This window comes from Cinclus cinclus, chromosome 2 (assembly GCF_963662255.1).
Source record: "Cinclus cinclus chromosome 2, bCinCin1.1, whole genome shotgun sequence".
NCBI classification, from domain to species: Eukaryota; Metazoa; Chordata; class Aves; order Passeriformes; family Cinclidae; genus Cinclus; species Cinclus cinclus.
In genome coordinates this window covers 4,752,535-4,770,531 of record NC_085047.1, presented here as the reverse complement: position 1 = coordinate 4,770,531, position 17,997 = coordinate 4,752,535, and the positions used below count along the sequence as shown (strand labels likewise).

At 38.4% G+C, this 17,997-nt stretch overlaps 1 protein-coding gene across 2 annotated transcripts in view; it reads left to right on the top strand.

The window, feature by feature from the left end:
- The window catches only part of POU2F1 (POU class 2 homeobox 1), a 49,777-nt gene that overhangs the window by 20,457 nt on the left and 11,323 nt on the right, over window positions 1-17,997 (top strand). Inside the window, exons 7-10 of one of the 2 annotated variants that reach the window (XM_062515314.1) lie at window positions 3,479-3,605; window positions 10,894-10,988; window positions 13,276-13,449; window positions 17,164-17,305. In XM_062515314.1, coding sequence (XP_062371298.1) covers window positions 3,479-3,605; window positions 10,894-10,988; window positions 13,276-13,449; window positions 17,164-17,305 — 538 coding nt within the window. The remainder of the gene's footprint in view (window positions 1-3,478; window positions 3,606-10,893; window positions 10,989-13,275; window positions 13,450-17,163; window positions 17,306-17,997) is intronic. The other variant, XM_062515315.1, reaches the window with a different exon arrangement.

Here is a 17,997-nt window from a genome sequence, read left to right as displayed (position 1 = left end):
ACTGGCAGGTCTCTGCAGCAGGGGATTACCATATTTATTTTAATTAACTAATTGCAAAAGCATGACTTCTTTAATGTGCACTGCAGTTCATGTAAGGTATCTGCTGCAGCAGCCTGGTGTGGAGCTCGTGCTGCTCCTGGGTTGGCATTAACAGCTGTGTATCAGCTTTTGGGGTTCTTTGTAAGCTTCCTTCTTTTCAGGATCTAGCCTCTGTATTTATATGATGTAAGTCTAAAAATGGCACAGATGCTTAAGTTCGTGCTGAAGCTGTAATTTGAAATAATGGCATTGAATTTAGAAATCTAGTTTTATTTTTTTTGTAAACAAAAAATCTTCCTCACAGCAAGACATAGCACTTGACAGACTATTCTGCTGAGGTAGGATTTGGATTGTTTTGATCTTTCTAAATTGCTAGGCAGCACCAGAAGACATGCATGTCTCCCTGAAAGTGTCTCCATCTCTTTCTATGTGCTTGTGCTAGCATACAGATTTCAATACTGAGGAAAAAAAGATCAGTATAGGAAATCAGTGTCCGGTTTGTTCATGTGGTTGCTGTTGGGAGATTTAGTATAATGGTATAATTAACTAAATAATAAAACTTTCCCAAGGTGGAAATAAAGTTGGATTTCAAATGCATTTGAAGGGCTGGTAGGGCTATTTAGGAGTGATTAGCCTTGGAGGTATCATTTTCATTTTACGTTGCAGAATTATATTTCTGTATTTAAACAAGACTTAGCCAACATACCATTTACCAAGGCAGATGCACAGAATAAGATTGCTTATATCAGTTATCCCTGAGGCCTCAATTTAAAAACAGTTTTCTCATATTAGAGTGGAAGAGCCTGACGATAAGAGCTGTCATGTCTGAGCTGGGTAGCCAGTGTTATGAATACTATAGTCTTAAACAAAAAGCTCCTCTCCTTTGATCTTACAGATACACTGCCACTGTTTCTTTGTATTCTTTCTTGCTTGTAACTCCCATCTCCTGTGGGGGTGCTTCAAATCATCTGAGATCTGCTTGGTCATCTGGGGTGATTTCATTTGTTTGCTTTTGGTTGGGAGAGGTCTTTAACCTATCTGTTTTTCCATTGATCCTTTTTTCTTCTACAGTGTCTTCCCAACTCTTCATTTTTTGTTTCTTTTTTTTTTCCCTCTTATCTGCCTCTGTTTTTGTCCTGCAGCTTCTCTTTATTTCTTTTTCTTTCTGCTCAGTGGTCACAACCTGAGTCAGCTTGCCCAGCTCTTACCATTTCTGTTTTCAACTCTGCATCCAGTCCTCACATCCATTCCAGTATGAAACCACTCTGAGCTGGAGGGTGAGCACGATCTGCAGAAGTAACCATCTGAGCATTGAAAATCAGTGAAGAAATGAGTGGAGATCCATGTTGTTTTGAGCTCCAGAAGTAAGAGGTTTTGGTAGCAGTTCTGACCAATGTGATATTAGGATATGAAGTCATAAGAAACATGGAGATCCAGGACAGAACTGAAGCAGTTATTTCTCTCTTTCAAGGAGGAAATTTGCCTTGATTTCATAGGAATGGTTGCATTATTTCTGCAATTTTCTGAAAGCAAACAATACTATTGACTTTAAAACCACTTTTTTGCTCATGAGCACTTTTTAAAATTTTACCATTCCTTTATGAAATGGTAATTTCCATTTCTTAAAAAGAGCATTGCTTGATCAATCCATCTGGGGTCTGTCTACCGTATTATTACACTGCATGCTTTTGACTTAACAGGGCTAAGTAGCCCAAGTGATTGATGGCCAGTGTCTGTGTAATGCAGGTTAAGTAGTCGTTTTCTTATAATGCCTGTCTATGGTCTCATAAATCAGTGGACTCCCTATTTTTCCCCCTCCCTAGTCTTCCTTTCTGACATTCCTCAGCCCATCTCCAGAAGGAGATTGTTGCAACTTTCAAGTCACAGTTGTAGCAGATTTAAAATAATGTAAGGTCACAGATAACAGCACTGTGTGAGAAAGAAGTTCTCCTTGTCAGTCTGTCTTGACTTCTCCAAATCCATGGGTGCCAGTGAATGGCCTGCCCCATCCTCTGATGAGGAGGCTGAGCAGGTTGTGGGAGTGCTCAGTGGGAGCATCTTAGTGCTCAGAGGAGCTCAGAGGAGCAGCTCTTTGTTGCTCTGGGTCACTTGAATTCATCTCTGTCTGGGACTGTATGTGAAGATGAGCAGCTCCAAGCAGCCACGCCGGGCACTGTTTTTGGCACTGCTGCACCTGAACACAGTTTCTTTGCAAACAGGGACCTGAATAACTTCACTGAAACAGAGCTTTGGGGGAATCTTCTCATCTGCTTGGTTTGGTTTGTGTAATGGGAAGTTGCAGGTGTGGGAAGTATATTTCATTCAGGCTTTTTGCCACCTGTTTGGTGAGTATTTTGAAACCGATTCTTCCTGGAAAGATGGAAAAATCCAGTGTGTTTAGATAGTTTTCATGGATTACCAGTGTTGACTGACTTCACAGAGTGTTTTTTTTAATTTTCAGTTGCTCTTGTTATTGTCCTGATTGGAGATGAAAAGAAAAAGGCTAGTTAGGAGGAACAGTATTTTCAAGCAGTTTTCTATGTTTTCATTCTCCAGCTAAATGTCAGGTTGAAGCATTTTTCTTGAAAACTCAGTTTCTCAGAGATTAACATTTTACATTGAGACCTGTAATTTAATTATGGAAAATTAATAGTCCTGAATGGTTTAAATACATAAAGGTAGGGTTCTACAATAATGCAGTGTTTTGGATTATTCCTTTTAACCTTTCATTATAGTCATATCTATTAAACTTAATTGTAATTTGTTTCAGAACAAATCAAATATATTTACTAATTGAATTAGCTACTTTCTGAAATTTGAACTGAGCAAGCAGAATGCAAACAAGGAATCTGTAATATTTTGCTTTCTTGTTGTTGATTCAAATGGTAATTGCAGACTGTTGTTAGAAAAAAAATAGCTCCCAATTAAAATGCTTGATTTGTAGCAGAGTTCCATCCGCAAAAAATAAGTTTGAGAGATCTTTTGTGCTGATAAGTCTAATGTATTTGAAAACCCCTGAATTAGGGGGGAAGGGAGATTGATTTGTTTGGTTGGTTTGTTTTGTTTTGATTTTAAAGCAGAACAGTTCTGGATATACTTTGCTGGGTTATTAAGTAAATAACTTTGGTTTTATGAACAAGAGTGAAATTCAAATTGCCATTCTAAAGGATATTCAGTATCAGGACTTCTGCTATTTTTGACATCCACTTTTATCTTTAAGTGTTAGCGTGTAGCTGGCTGATAGGAAATCTTGTATTGGGAATCATTGCTGACTTAAATGTCTAACACACAGCTCTTTCTCTTCTTTTTTCTTTTTCCCTTTATTTCTTTTTTCTTTTTTTTTTTGGTCTTCTCTTTTTTTTCCCCCTTTTTTTCTTTTTTTTTCCCTTTTTTTGTCTTCTTTTTTTTTTTTATTTTTCCCCCTTCCCATTTCCTTAAGGATTTGCAGCACTTGCAGCAGCTTCAGCAGCAGAATCTCAACCTGCAACAGTTTGTGTTGGTGCATCCAACAACCAACTTGCAGCCAGCACAGTTCATCATCTCACAAACGCCGCAGGGGCAGCAGGGTAAGTGCTCGCTCCTTGCCACAAAAATAAACCACACATAGCAATTTTTAGGGGAGAAGGTGAAACTCAGGAATGCCCAGCCTTTTCCCAGGCAGTGGCTCCCAGCCAGCTTTTTCCCACCTACATTTGTATCCTCAGTATGAGACCACATGGTGTGGATTATCCCTTTGGCCAGTTTGGGTCAGCTGTCATGGCTCTGTCCTCTGCCCCCCAGCTTCTCGTGCCTCCCAGCTTGTTTGCTGGTGGGATGTGTGAGAAGCTGAAACTCCTTGTCTCTAAATACTGCTTGGCAATAGTAAAGTATAGTAATAGTAGTGGTAATAGTAAAGTAGAACATCAGTGTGTTATTGACATTGTTCTCACCCAAAATCCAAATCACAGCACTGTACCAACTATTAAGAAGAAAATTAGCTCTATCTCAGTCAAAAGCAGGACAGACTGGAGAAAGATTACAGAATCAGAAGTCCTTGTGGGAGTCTGGAAAAGGACTTAAGCCTAAAGAGTGTGCAATGAATTCTGTCACAAACTGAAATAATAATTAACACCTTGGGAAAAGAGCTAGAATGCTGGATTTATGTAACAGCTCTTATAATAATATTTTGGCAATGCACTGGGTATAACTTACATGCCAAAGAGACAAGGCAGTGGTAGGTAGTGCTGTGTCAGAGCAGTTAAGTTGTTGTACAGTAGCTTTGTTCTGAGGACTGATGTGTCCAGGCTGCAATGCACCACACTGCTGATTGCACCCCATTTGTTGATGCCCACAGAAAACTGCATTTAGTCATGGCTTCTTATGCTGATATACTCCAATGGCCTTTTTTCCCCCCTTTCTCTTCTACATGGACTCTACTCAGTTGTTCAGGTCTGGTAATCCAAAGATTCTTGCTCAGAAGGCAAATCCTGTTATGCTTGAAGAGTCCTGCAGAGCCTGGCTGTCCTATAAAGCAGCTCTTTGCAACTCATTTTCTTCTGTTTCTTTCAATTTTTTTTCATGCATCATTCCTTCTTACTTACTATGACTTGGGTAGAACTGACTTTCCATTATGCTGTAGGGCTCTTGCTGTCTGAATGCTCTCACATTTGAATAAAGAGTTAGTCAAAATTACCTTCCTTTTAATAGGACTTGATTTAGGAGTGATTTTTTTACTAGCACTGGTAGAAAATGGCTGAAAGGCTATTCATGGAAGCATTTAGTGATGTACTGCTTTCTTAAAATGAAGCAGAACTTGTAAATTTAGCATACTGTACTAGAAGAAATCAAACCACTAAAATTTAGTTCAAGAGTTCTTCAATATAGGTTCTTATTTGTGTGTTTGTTTGTTTGTTTTAATAAATTCTTTTAAGAAAAGAGCAAGCACCAAAGCATTGTTTTGAAAAACTCATTGGTATTGATGTCTGCCTACATTTTTCAGATAAATTCTGCTGGTTTTCTAAAATACCTCTGAAGATGCTTTGCAAAAAGGAAAGCTAAGAGAATCAAATTTTATTCATCCCCCAAAATGAGTTGTTTTTATCACAGAAAGGAAGCAAGGCTTTCTTGTTTGTTTAAAATCTCCTGAAGTAGAATAAGTACTAGATGAGATTTTTCATAGTACCTTTTCCAGAGGCCATCTCTGCAAAATAATTTCTTCACTACAATTTAAGACCTGCATATTGCTGTCATCAGTGACGCAGTGTAGGTAGAGATATCATGTTTTACTGGTAATGTGCAGCCTGGACAGCTGAATAGCTCAAAAGTGTAGGAAGATTTATATGGTGAATTCTGACCATAGGCCATTAGTGTGTGACAACCTTCCAAACTGAAATGCTTGAATAGATCTCATTTTCTTCATGAGCACTCAATGATAAAGCAACATGTATGTCATAGTACCCCTTATATCATTTTTTGATATGTTTTTTTTTTTTGCATTACTTCATGGTTATTGTTAGAAGATCTCAAACAGTATATTATTATTTATGAGAAAGATTGAGAAAGTGTGTATTTTTATTTTGTTATTTGCTGTTGCAGCTGATTTTTCAATGTTGTTCTTGTCCTATTGCTCCATTAGTCAACTTCATAAAATAATAAATATTCTGAAGAAACTAGCATGGAGTTTTCTTCAAAACCAATGGCATTAATATTTTTTTGCTGGTTCTTTGGTACTGCATGGAGCTATATATATGTACACATTTAATAATGAACATTAAAATTCAGATTTGTGTATAGATTATATATTCTGGAAGAAATTTCTTGCTTTACAGACTGCTCTACATATTTTGTGTATGCCATGTAGTCATGTAAATGAGAAACACTGTTTTTAAACAAGAAGGGAAATAAGTGAAGAGTAGTGTATCTAAACAAGATTGTAGATGTAAACATTTGGTGAAGAAAAATGTTTTACTTAGAGGCAAAGGGGTACAGAGAAATGCAGTCATCTGCAAGTGGCTTTAGATTCTTGAAGGGGTTAAACATCACAAGCTGAGATCCAGCTTCTGAAAAAATTTAGGAAATTCAGTACCTAAACTATTAATCAATGATTAGGATGTTAATTTTACTTTCTTGAACACACACATTATAGCTCTCAGCAGCAGATAGGAAATTTTCCCCAGAAATCCATTGCCATATGTCTAGTGTAGTCACTTTCCTTTTCCACAAAGTTTCTGGCTATTTAGGGGCTTATATGAAACAAATTTTAAAGTTCCCATTTTTCATGGCTGGTAATTGATAACATCATAACTGAAAGAGCTGTTTCAAGTCTCATCAGATATGCAGAAGATTGAATGGAAATAGAAATCTGGAACATTTTCTTACTCAGTTCAACTGTTGTTCATATTACTGTTAAAGTCACCAGCAGGAATGTAGCACCTTGTAATGTCTTTATACCTCTTGTATCTGTTCGTGTATCTAATAGAGCTGTCTCTAAAATAATCAATTTAACATCCCTTATTGCAATTAGAGCTGCTTCTTAAAACTATTACCCTCATCAGGTGACTGTTCACCCTTTTGCTCGTGAGATATTGCTAATACAAATTATATCAGTAAAAATCTGAATGGAGGGGAAATGGTGCTGCATTTAATTTAAATTAATCTTGCAAACAGGAGTTGTTAAGGTCTAAGGAAAGACTGTATTGAAGTGAGATTTAGAAACTGTACTTACAAAGAAAATATCCAGAAAGGCAAATGTGGAAGACAAGCTATTAATTTGCAATAAACATTGAAATCTACCTAGTTTTAAGTTACTGCTATTTATTATTAAAGACTGTATTTATGATTTTTTTTTTTAATTGTAAAATTGCCTGGGCCAAACCCAGTCCTGTTTTCTTCTTTCATACATGTTATACAGATTTTGAGACCTCACTCATGTGGAAGTTGTAATGGCTTTGTCTTGCAAGCTAATTTCCACTGAGAGGATGAACAGCTTTGGCGTAGATAGAGCAGTCAAGTTCTTATATGAAAAAATTCACTCTTTTGGGAGTTCAGTTTGGGATGAATTATGTATTATGCTTCTGGGCCAACTTTTTAAAAATTATGTTGAAAAAGTCTGTGCTTGAATGTTTGTTTTATCTTTGGTTTAATTTTAGATAGAACTGAATCCCAGATCAGTCTTAGGGGACTCTTGGCTGGCAGGAGGAGTTTTTTGGCTTGGACCATTATTCATGCTACTCTTAGACATTACAGGAAAATTCCTGTATGACAATAGATGTATTTACTATAACTATTAAAAAAATTAAATACTTCTAAATTATCATACTTCTGCATAGATCCTTATCTGCATCCATGCAGTCATTCTTCTGGAGTGCCACATAGGTGATTTGTGTGCCATATTTAATGCAATGATATCACTGGGCTCTTAAAACCCAGAGCAGAGGGTTAGGAATATGACCTCTGTAAAGTATACAAGTACAATAGCAGCTTTTATAGGTTCAAAAAAATTATGTGGGTTGGAAGGGACCTCTAGAGACTAGATGGAATTGTTCAAAGCAGGTCCAATTAGAGCAGCTATTCAGCACCTCAGCCAGTTGAATTGAGCATGTCCAAGAATGGAGTGCAATATTTCTAGTATCTGTCCCAAGAGCTGACTGCTGTCGTGTAAAAACAAAAAGATTTTCCTATATCTAAGTTGGAGTTTTCCATGTCCTGATATCCATTGCATCTCTTCACAATGTATCCTCAAGCAGAGTCCATTTCTGTCTTTGAAGAAAGCAGTAGGACCTGACCTTAGTCTTCTCATCAGGCTGAAAAAAACAGCTCACTTACCTGTTCCAGCCTGTTAGCCACCCTGGTGGGCCTTGGATGTTCAAAATCCAGGATGGCCTTGTGCCTTGTAGTGGGAAACCCAAAGCCGACAGCAAGACTCCAGCTTTGGTGTCACAGGTGCCAAGTGAAGGGGGAGAAGCACAACCCTTGATCTGCTGGCTGCACTCCTCTGAGGACAGTCCAGGATGTGGTTGGCTGTCTTGAAAGGGCACACTGCCAGTTTGTGTTCATCAGATGAACTCCAGGAGCCCCCAGGACTTTTTCCTGTGGGACTACATTCCAGCCAGCCAGTGCCCACCCTGTGTTGCTGCACAGGGTTGTTCCAGCCCCCTTGCAGAACACTGTATTTTCTTGCCTTTTCATGAGGCTTCATTTGTCCAGCTAGTCTAGACCCTGGCTTCTGGCCTGTTGACTACTTCCCCATCTTTGGTATTGTTGTCCACAGACCTGCTGAGAATGTATTTTGTCCCATCAGCCCTTCAGGTAATAAAGACATTAAGCAATACTGATGCCAGTATGAAGTCTGTAAGGAAACAGCAATGTTTGAAATGCCAGGATCTCAGCAGGTGCCTAAAACATTGGATTTACTTAGAAAAGGCAGTGCTATGCAATCTGTAAGTTAAGTCTCTGAAGTTATTTTGGACTTCAGTGATTTCTTCTCAGAAAAGAAATGAAGGAGAAGCTTAGACTGTTTCAAGTCATGTCTTAAAAGAACACAACTGCATCTGTCCACCCATAAGAACCAAGGAGTGCCCAAAGTGTGTGCATGGCAGCTGCCTGAAAGGGCTGTGGTCACAGGGAGAGATGTGTTGCTAAAATGGCCCAGCTGCTTTCCCCATCCCCTGATCATTACTTCAGTCAGCTGCAGGTTGAACTGACTTGTTCTGTCTCCAGTTTGTGCCTATGACACCTTGTGTCAGCTCCTCTTACATAGGATAAAATGATGTGAAAACAGAGTAGATTAAATGTGTTCAGATTATTTTATACTTATAATTCAATGATAATTCCTTGAGACCGTGTGAGTGAGAAATAAAATTAGGAAGAGTGTAGTCATCTTGTCATCTCTTTAGCAAAATTGTTAATGCCAGAAAAACATCCTCTGGGATTTCTCTGGGGACAGAAAGTCACAAGAGGCCAGTCCTAATTACTCTGATTGCAGTCATAAGACAAGTCAGTAACTTGTAATCGATGGTGTTACCAGTGGACTAGAGCTCAAATGTCATCAGTGTCAGCTGCCTGGTTTTTGTTTCATTGTTGGTCAGCCACTCTCTAATGGCAGTGTGATGGGTTTGCCCCTTTCTCTTTCAAGCTGTCGGTTTAAAATTCACTATCACTGAATTAAGGTCAAAAACTCTGCACTTAGAGGTGGCTGTTTATTAATTAATATTTAGATTTGGGCAGCTAAAATCATCTTTCCAGTGAACAAATACTTGCATTGTAAAAAGCAATGTGTAGCTGTAGTAGGTGGCTGTCTTGGAAGTTCCTTGAGCAGCTCTGTTCCCTCACAGTGGCTTTTCAAAAACACAGCTGGAACACATTGATTATGTGGTGCAAAGCAAATTTTCATCCTTGTCTGTGCTGTGCTATTATGTTACATAAGCAACTGGCTGTATTCTGTATGTCCTGAGCATCTTGGTAGCAACACATTCTGTTTAAAATACATATTCAGCTCTTTGTTAAACAAAAAATTGTGTGTCTCTGTCAGATGATAGCTCTTTTGTGCTTTTGTATCCTTCACTGAGGATACGTTTTCTCCTCCTTAACCATGGTAATCCCTCTTTCCATGTTTCTTATGACTTTAACCTCACATAAAACATCCAGTTCCTCACTCAGTATTTTTCAAGTTCTAAATTCTGTTTCCCCTGCCTTTATTCTGCTAAGAGGTAGATCAGGCAGCTGATGATGTTGACTTTAAGTGGTACATAGTTGATGGTAGCATAGCAGTCCATCAATCTCTTGTGTCCCCCGGTTTTAGGGACTAGGTATATTGAAGTGTAAGTTTAATTAGTCAGGTTCGTAAATTATTATAGTGGATATTGATAGTTGTAGCCAGGAGGTACCTAAAAAATAAGAGTTAATATTTTTCACAGGAAAACCAAAGGATTTGACTAACTGTAGGTATATTTTTATCAAGATTCTGTCCTTAGAAAATAGATACATGCAAAAAAAAAACCCCAATACTGATACCTTCTAGTTAAAATATTTAGATGCAGGCATATATCTCAATTTCCTCGGAGATTTAATAAACTGTAAAAATAGTGGACTGTGAGGGAATTTATTCATAGATCAACAGCATATTATGCACATTGGTTCTATCAGTTGCAACTGTTCTTTGATGTTGTCACCTTTTCATAGTAGCAGGGTTTTCCTATATTCAGTGTAGTGTTTATTTTATTCATTAAAATTGAGCAGTGTTCAGTATCTTACCTAAACTTTAATGCCAATGACTTTTCCAGAAGAGTCCTACTTTATTTGACCCAGGAGGGAGTTACCTAGGTTTGTTGTGTCTTCAGGTCTAGTCTGCTTAAGTCTGCCAGAAAGATTCCTTCTTGTTAGGCAGCTGGCATAGGGTGGTTTGGAGGGGAAGGAGGGTGATCAAGAGGCCAAATTGGTGGGTTTGATTAGTATTCAGTTCTTGAATTTAATCTCATTAGTGCTCAGTATTTTCATATGGCTCTGCAATTCTTGGTCTGCTCTTGGTTACCAGAAGAGGTTTATCCAGACTCTGCATGCTGAAAAGGGCAGTAAATTATTCCTGCACACAGTTCTGTGTGCAGGATCATTACCAACTCGATCATTACCAACTCTTCCTGCAGTGGAGACTTACACTCCTCCCTCTTACCCTTCCATCACCACTTACACTTCAGGGAAATGCAGGGGGATTTCGGGCTACGCTGAAGTCTGAAGATACCTACGCAAGGATGAAACGAAAGCTCACATCTCACTTTTTTTATTTAACTTTCCATCATTTGGCAAGAGCCCTGTTTTTACCTCATTTCATGCTTTAGTGTTCTTGAATGACAAACCAAATGCATACTTTTGTCTCTCCAGGTCTCCTGCAAGCGCAGAATCTCTTAACGCAACTACCTCAGCAAAGCCAAGCCAACCTCCTGCAGTCTCAGCCAAGCATCACCCTTGCCTCGCAGGTCAGGCTTTTTCCTACACTTCATGACTTGCCTTGAGGGGATTTAAACTATGGCAAGTGAATGGACCCTTTGTATTAGTTACCTGAGTAGATGTTGTAGCTATAATAGTGAATTTGTCTTTCTAGATAGTTCAGGTTTGTAGCTCCCACCCCAATGTGCCTCTTTCCAGGCTTCAACATTCTAAAGTGGGTTTTTAGCTGGATATTTTCATGATTGATACCTTGAGTTAATGGCACTAGAGCATTGTTTGATTTCCTGTAAGTTTTTCTTGGAAAAAAAAAGAGGAGCAAGGTATGAGCTCCCTCAGAAGCACCAAAAAGGGATTACTAACAAGTCTCTTTCTGAAGATTGCAGTGGTAATCTATCTTCATTTTAGTGTCGTTATTTTGCAATCACTGCTAAGCCATTGCCAGTCTTAGCAGTTACTGTCTGTGAAACTGAAGAGATTGTTAGAAATGAAATATTCGAATATTCTGATAGATGTATATTAAAACATTAGAGCTCTGTGATTAAGCTTTTGGACTATAAGAAAAGCAATTTTAAGGTTGCATGTGCCTATAAATTTAGTTGTGCTTGGCTCTGGGTTTTACTGTGCAGTTTAGTTTCATGGCTGCATGCTGTTTCTGAAATACCATGTAATATCACACAGCATCTTCCTGCCACCTCGGCTACATATAAGAATTTTCTAGTCTGCAATAAGGTGCCTGAGTCTATCAGAGTCTTAGAAAACTACATTTTCTATTATACCACCTCTAGTATTTTTCATGCACCATGTGGAAAATGGAATTTGTCTCACCTCTAGTTCATACCTCAGCTAGCAGCATGATTCCCCACTAAAGATTGTTCTTGGATTTAAAAAAAAACCCTAGAACTACTAAGAAAGACTAAATTATCTAAAGTGGGTGAAGTCAGTGAAGACATATTGCAGTAATTACCCACTATGATTAATGTAAATTAAAAATATTAAAAAACCTGTAAGTGTGACACATGTATCTGCAATCCTAGAAAGATCATATATGATTACATTATTTCTCAAGTAATGGAATTACAGATCTTGACCTCCCTCTACCATCTGCTGTGCACTGCAAAACACTGCACTAACCCAGGAGGAAAACAACATAAGCAGTTATGTAAAGACTGAGCTATATGTAGGCCATTTCTTTTAGAAGATCCTTTTCTGAACCTTTGCATAGACTGCATAACACTCGAGTGCTGCCTGGATTTGAGGTTGTTCTTATTTGTCCTGAAGGAGTCCAGAGTTTCAGAACTGGGTGTAGGACACAGGGGCATGAAGTCACCTTTACTGAGGAGCCATAGCTAGACTGACTAGAATTTAACTGGAGTAAATGATTTGTCTCTGTATCTCAGCTGATCATGGCATGTAAGGAGATAGAGCTATGCACTCAATACATGTTTCTAGTGTTCTTGTTGCACATAAAGCCTAAACTATGCAATACCAGCTCTAAATATATTTTGTTCACCTGTGACCATTTTCCAAGATGCTAAATTTTTTTCAGGTATTTGCTGTAGTTGCATCACCAAATGCTTCAATATGTGAATATTCAGGAATAGTGAACCTTCCATGGCCTTCCTAGAAAATTACCCTTTATATAGAAGAAAAGTGTGAATGAATTAATCATTTTCTGCAGATTGCCTTTGCTTAATTTCTTGTATCACTTGTATGTTCATTTTATTGTTGCAACTGTTGACAGAAGGGTTAGAGGTAAATCTAGTTTATTCTTCCTGAAGAGTTGAGTCAATCACAAGAGATGGTACTGGAGGAAACTTGCCATGTTTGCTGCATCTGGACACGCTCACTCTTCCAGGATTAAATAGATTTGAATCTTTTGGGCTGATGACAATCTGCTACCTTACAAGACCAGTAGATTCAATTTTAAACTTTATTAAAAGGGGTTAATGCCAAGGTGTCTGTAGTGATAGGAGTGTATCAAGTAGAGCATGTTCAGCCTTTCTTTGAGCAGTTTCTGAAGCAAGTCAAACTTGTTGGTCACCATTGGACATCTCCTACTTTTCTTTAACTAGTTACGACAGAACCTTTAAAAGCCTGTCTTATGCTACTGTAGTTTTCTGGACTGTGTCTGCTTGTTCTGGAGAGGAATGTTAATAAATTGGAGGAACTTCCAGATTGCAGGAAATATCCAATTCACTGACCTCTCCCACAAGAACTTCACATACCTTTTAGGAGTTTAATTTCTGTTGATTGTCCTCTTTAAGTTTGATTGTCCTCTTAAGTCTGATTTTCATCTTTTCCTTGCTGTCTCAATAGCCAGCAACCCCAACACGCACAATAGCAGCGACCCCCATTCAGCCACTTCCACAGAGCCAGTCAACACCAAAGCGAATTGACACTCCCAGCTTGGAGGAGCCCAGTGACCTTGAGGAGCTTGAGCAGTTTGCCAAGACTTTCAAACAAAGACGGATCAAACTTGGATTCACTCAGGTGAGACTGCGTGCCTTAGTGCCTGCCAGTGTGGAACCTGAGGTCTCATCTTTCAAGTCTGGAGGGAGACTACAATTCCATCATTTCCTAGGAGAACCTGCTTAAATAGGGTTATGCTCTGGCCTTTATGTGGGGGATTTCTAAGAAATAACCGAAAAAGCCATACATCCATCTTACTTCCCTGTTGGTTTTAAAGCATAGCCATTTTCCCAGCAGGGGAAAACGTGCATTTACCAGCTCCTGATGTCATTGCATGTGCACTGTTCATTCTATGGGATGTGACATGAATGGGACAAAGCACTTTAAAGCTGCCTTCAGAAGTACAAAGTTCCAAAAACCATACAGTACAATTAACTGCTCCGTGTGTTTAAAAAGTATATCACATCTGTGCAGTTGCTTTGGATGTCAAAGGGTTTTTATCTCTCAAGCGTATTTTCCTATTAAACATCAATGATTTCCGTATTTAATGCTTTTATTAAGGTTCCGAAACAAAACCTGAAAGGACTGTCACCTTTGAAGTTTTCTCCTTACAAGGGTGAACTGGAGTTGTGGTTTGTTTTTGGCTTGTTTAAAAGCTCCGAAATACCCATAGAGCAGAAGAAAAGTAATCTTGAACATAGTGAAGGTGGTTGAATGAAGACCACAATTAAAATTACAAAGCGCATTTATATGTTCCATTGTTCTGTTGAAAGGAACTTGGTTCCAAGAGTCCTTATTAATATCAAAATTATTTCTTTTTCCCCCTGCAAAATTAGAATGTCTCCCCAATATCTCCCAATTAGTTTTGTCAGGAATATGTGGTTAAGCATAAGCATGTTTTTACTAGAAGAAACAGCATGCAAAAATCAAAGTATTTAAAACTCTGAGCAGTCAGTCCAGCATACGTGATGGAATAGAATAAGTAAATCTGCTCTAGCTGAGAGTATGTGCTAAAGTCAGATTTATTTTTCTGGCAAAGTCCCAAATTGAAAAATCAAAGTTCATAATGAAAGTTCCTGGCAGCATCTTAATTATAAGTCAAGAACAGAATGTTCTTAGTCAAATGAAGTGCATTTTGCTGGCATGTGTGCCTCCTTCCCTCCCTTCTTTCCACTAGAGGGAGGCACAGAAGTACAATTGATGGACACACACAAAAGCTCGAATAGAGCAGCACAGAATAGGGTAAAATACAATAGCTTCCCTATAGCCTGACAGAGGGGTTTGTGTAGATCTCTCATTATTATGTTTAATCTGCCCTGCTGTGAGATGATTATAAAGGCTCAACTAGACTTTTTAAGTTATGTGTTAACCTTTCTTTATTGACCCTGTTATGAATTTTCATGGTGAGGAAAAATGAGCACAACTGCTCAGCCTTACATTTCAGTATTTGGTTTTCAGATTAAAAAAGGGGAATCTTGAGAATGTGATAAAATTACATTTGGTCATTCCTGTCCTACTCAGAGTCTGTATGTGTGTAATTAGGCTGTTCTAATAACTTCAACCTAATTGCATAATTGGATGGTAATTAGAGACCCTGATTACTTTGGTTTCCTATAGTTGGATAAATAGACTGCCTTTCAGAGGATAAAAGAAATATATTTCCAGCAGTACTATAAGCTTTTTCAGACTCACGCCACCCCTGCCTTTCAAAAATAATTGTAAGATTTAGTTTGCATTGCAAACTAATCACTTACTGCATTCTGTCGTGTGAACAATAAAACAGGTTTTGAATTTCAGCAGTTCTGCCTCTTCTCCCACCCTGAAATGTGGGCGATGCATTTAAATCCCTTTGTTTGTTTACCTTAAAAATACCTCCATGTTTGACATACAGGGACACAATGAGCAAATCTGCACCTTAGCATCATTGCAGGCCTGGGACTAATTGCTCAGTACAGATTCAAGCGACGTGAGTGAACATTTTAGACAGTGTTATTCTGTGAAAGGTGTTGCCTCTGCTAGACCATCTGAGCTTCTTAACAGACCAGTACACACAACAATGATGCACCTTATAATCAGTTTCAGTTCATTACCAGAGCTTCAGTCAACCTACAGAATAGATCAGATGTGTATACAGTGCCTTCATGCTCTGTTCCATCCTGTCCATGGACCATCCCAATATAAAAAAATTCTCATCCCAATGTGTAAATTCCTTTGCCTACAGCTGAAATGTTGCCACCTTTTGGCATTGACAAAGAAATGGTTAACTATTCATTTTAAATCAGATGGCAAATCTTTGTAAGAACAACGTAAATCCAGAATTAAATTTAGTTGAGGGACTGGAGCAAATTTCATAACTCTTTCCTGCCAAGACATAAATCAACTTATCTCTAAAATGGTTTGCATAGCCAGGTTTTCTTCTTCATAAACCCAGAAGAGCATCCATGTTACTCCTCTTGGAATGATTTATGAGTTTTAAAATGCACAGAATCCTGGCATACGAGTAGAGGCATAAATGTGAGTTCCCACGTGTTTCCTCTGATTGAAGGGCACACAAACCAATTGTTCAGCTCCTCTTCTAGGAAAGAAATTGTTTTCTTTGCTCAACCTGCCCAATTTACTAAGCTTCCCAAAGGTTGTTTTCTTCCTGGCTTGTGTGTGGCCAATCTGCATGCTGTCAGTATACTCATACCCAGCTGTGGTTGTGGAGCTGACCTCAGAGAAAAGCCAGCTTTATGCCCAGTCCAACTAACCCATTTGCAATTAAACTCCACTAACTGTGCTCCAGCTTTTCAGCCTCTTCTTCCAGACTCCTCATACTTTGTTTTGTGCTAAAAAAAAAAAAAAAAAAATACAAAACGCTAAACAAAGCTACTTTAGACCAAATAGTATATTGAAATATAAGTGTATTTTTTTCTCAAAGGGCAGGACCTTCCAGGTTTAAAACAAAGCATTAAGATATTAAGGTGTTTTTAATGGTCACAATCAAGAATGGATTGATTTTTTTTTTTTTTTTAACACCACTTTCCAAGTGTATGTTTCGTAGCTGTATACTATATACATAAATATTAGGATAGTCAGAATGTCTGCTAGTAGAATAGCTAGCTAAAAGTGAGTTTAAAAAGCAATAACAGATGTAAAGAGATGATCACCTGCCTGTAAATCTCCTGGATAGCTTTCTGGCAGATGGGTAATGATAGTCAAGACTGCAGTTAATCATTATTTGAAACGGCTCAACTTCTTGTCTGCTTTGAAATTTTTATCTGTTGGGGAGAAATTTGGTTTGAACCTCAGAAGGTACTAACAGTTCAGATAAGAAAATTTCTGCATCTATTTAAATGTGATGTATGTTTGCAGACATCTTTTCTAGAGTATTTTCTACAAATTTGAGAGCGTGAATTCATTGCATTTCTGCTTATTTGAACTTAACTTCTTCAGTGTGAAATATGTAGAAAAGCTTAAATCTGCTCCTAAAGAGAGCTTGGCCTTTACTTATTTTAAAGAACTAAGAAAAAATTATGCGTTACTGTTCAGTGGAATGTGCTGCTCAGTGATAATGCTAAGAAGACAAAGTATCAGGGATTTCCTGGAAAGAGTTACATGGCTATACTGACTGAGGTTTGACATTTCTTAAAGATTATTGCTTTAGCATGAGTCTTGGTAGCACTGAGAAAACCTCTGTGAAACTGAAATCCCACGCAGCAGTTCTCTCACTGAGAGAACACCAGAATGTGACAGGATTCCTTGCTTTGGAAGTGCCTATGTCAGTGAATCCCTTTTTTCTCTTTCTTTGTCCAGGGTGATGTTGGGCTCGCTATGGGCAAACTCTATGGAAATGACTTCAGCCAAACTACCATCTCTCGCTTTGAAGCCTTGAACCTCAGCTTTAAGAACATGTGCAAGTTAAAGCCACTTCTGGAAAAGTGGCTCAATGATGCAGGTGAATGAGTCTGTGTATTTCTTCACCAGCCCACCAAAATCAGTAGGATTCTGAAAAGCTGCTTCGTTTGTGCCCTTATGGTTTTATGAAGCTACCAGCCTTTGTAGCTGCCCATGGGACAAATGAGGATGTAGAAATAAGGGTCCATAGTTCCCTTTCCATGTGCCTGTATGCATCCAAAATAGTTCCAGTATGAACTTTCAGAAATGTGTTCTCTAGATAGCTGAACAATTGCATGGGGTGAGGTACAATATGTGTCATGGTTTTCCTTCTTCGTGTATGTTAATGCATATAACTTCTAATACTCTTCTAGCTTTCTTTTTCAGATGTGTAGTAGAGGGAGGGTTGCATGATTTGTTGTTTCAGTAGGCAGAGCTTATTGCATCCATCTCCTTCCACACCCCTGTGTGCATTCCTTTTATCCCTCTCCTAGGGTTCACATAAATAATCTTTTTCCCTATAGCAAGAGTTTTTTGTGGGTTAGATTTTGCTTCTTCCCTCCCATATTATTTTTTTTTCTGGGATACATGTTATTCACTATGCCAGTGTTGGTAGTGTTCTTTTGTTTTTTATCCCCCACCAGCAATAGGAGCTTGTGAGGTGGTGCTTAGGTGTTGGGTTAGAAAGTGTTTGAGAGTGCTGTCAGCCAGATTTTTCTTCCAAGTGTGCAATTGTACATAGAATAAAAGTGA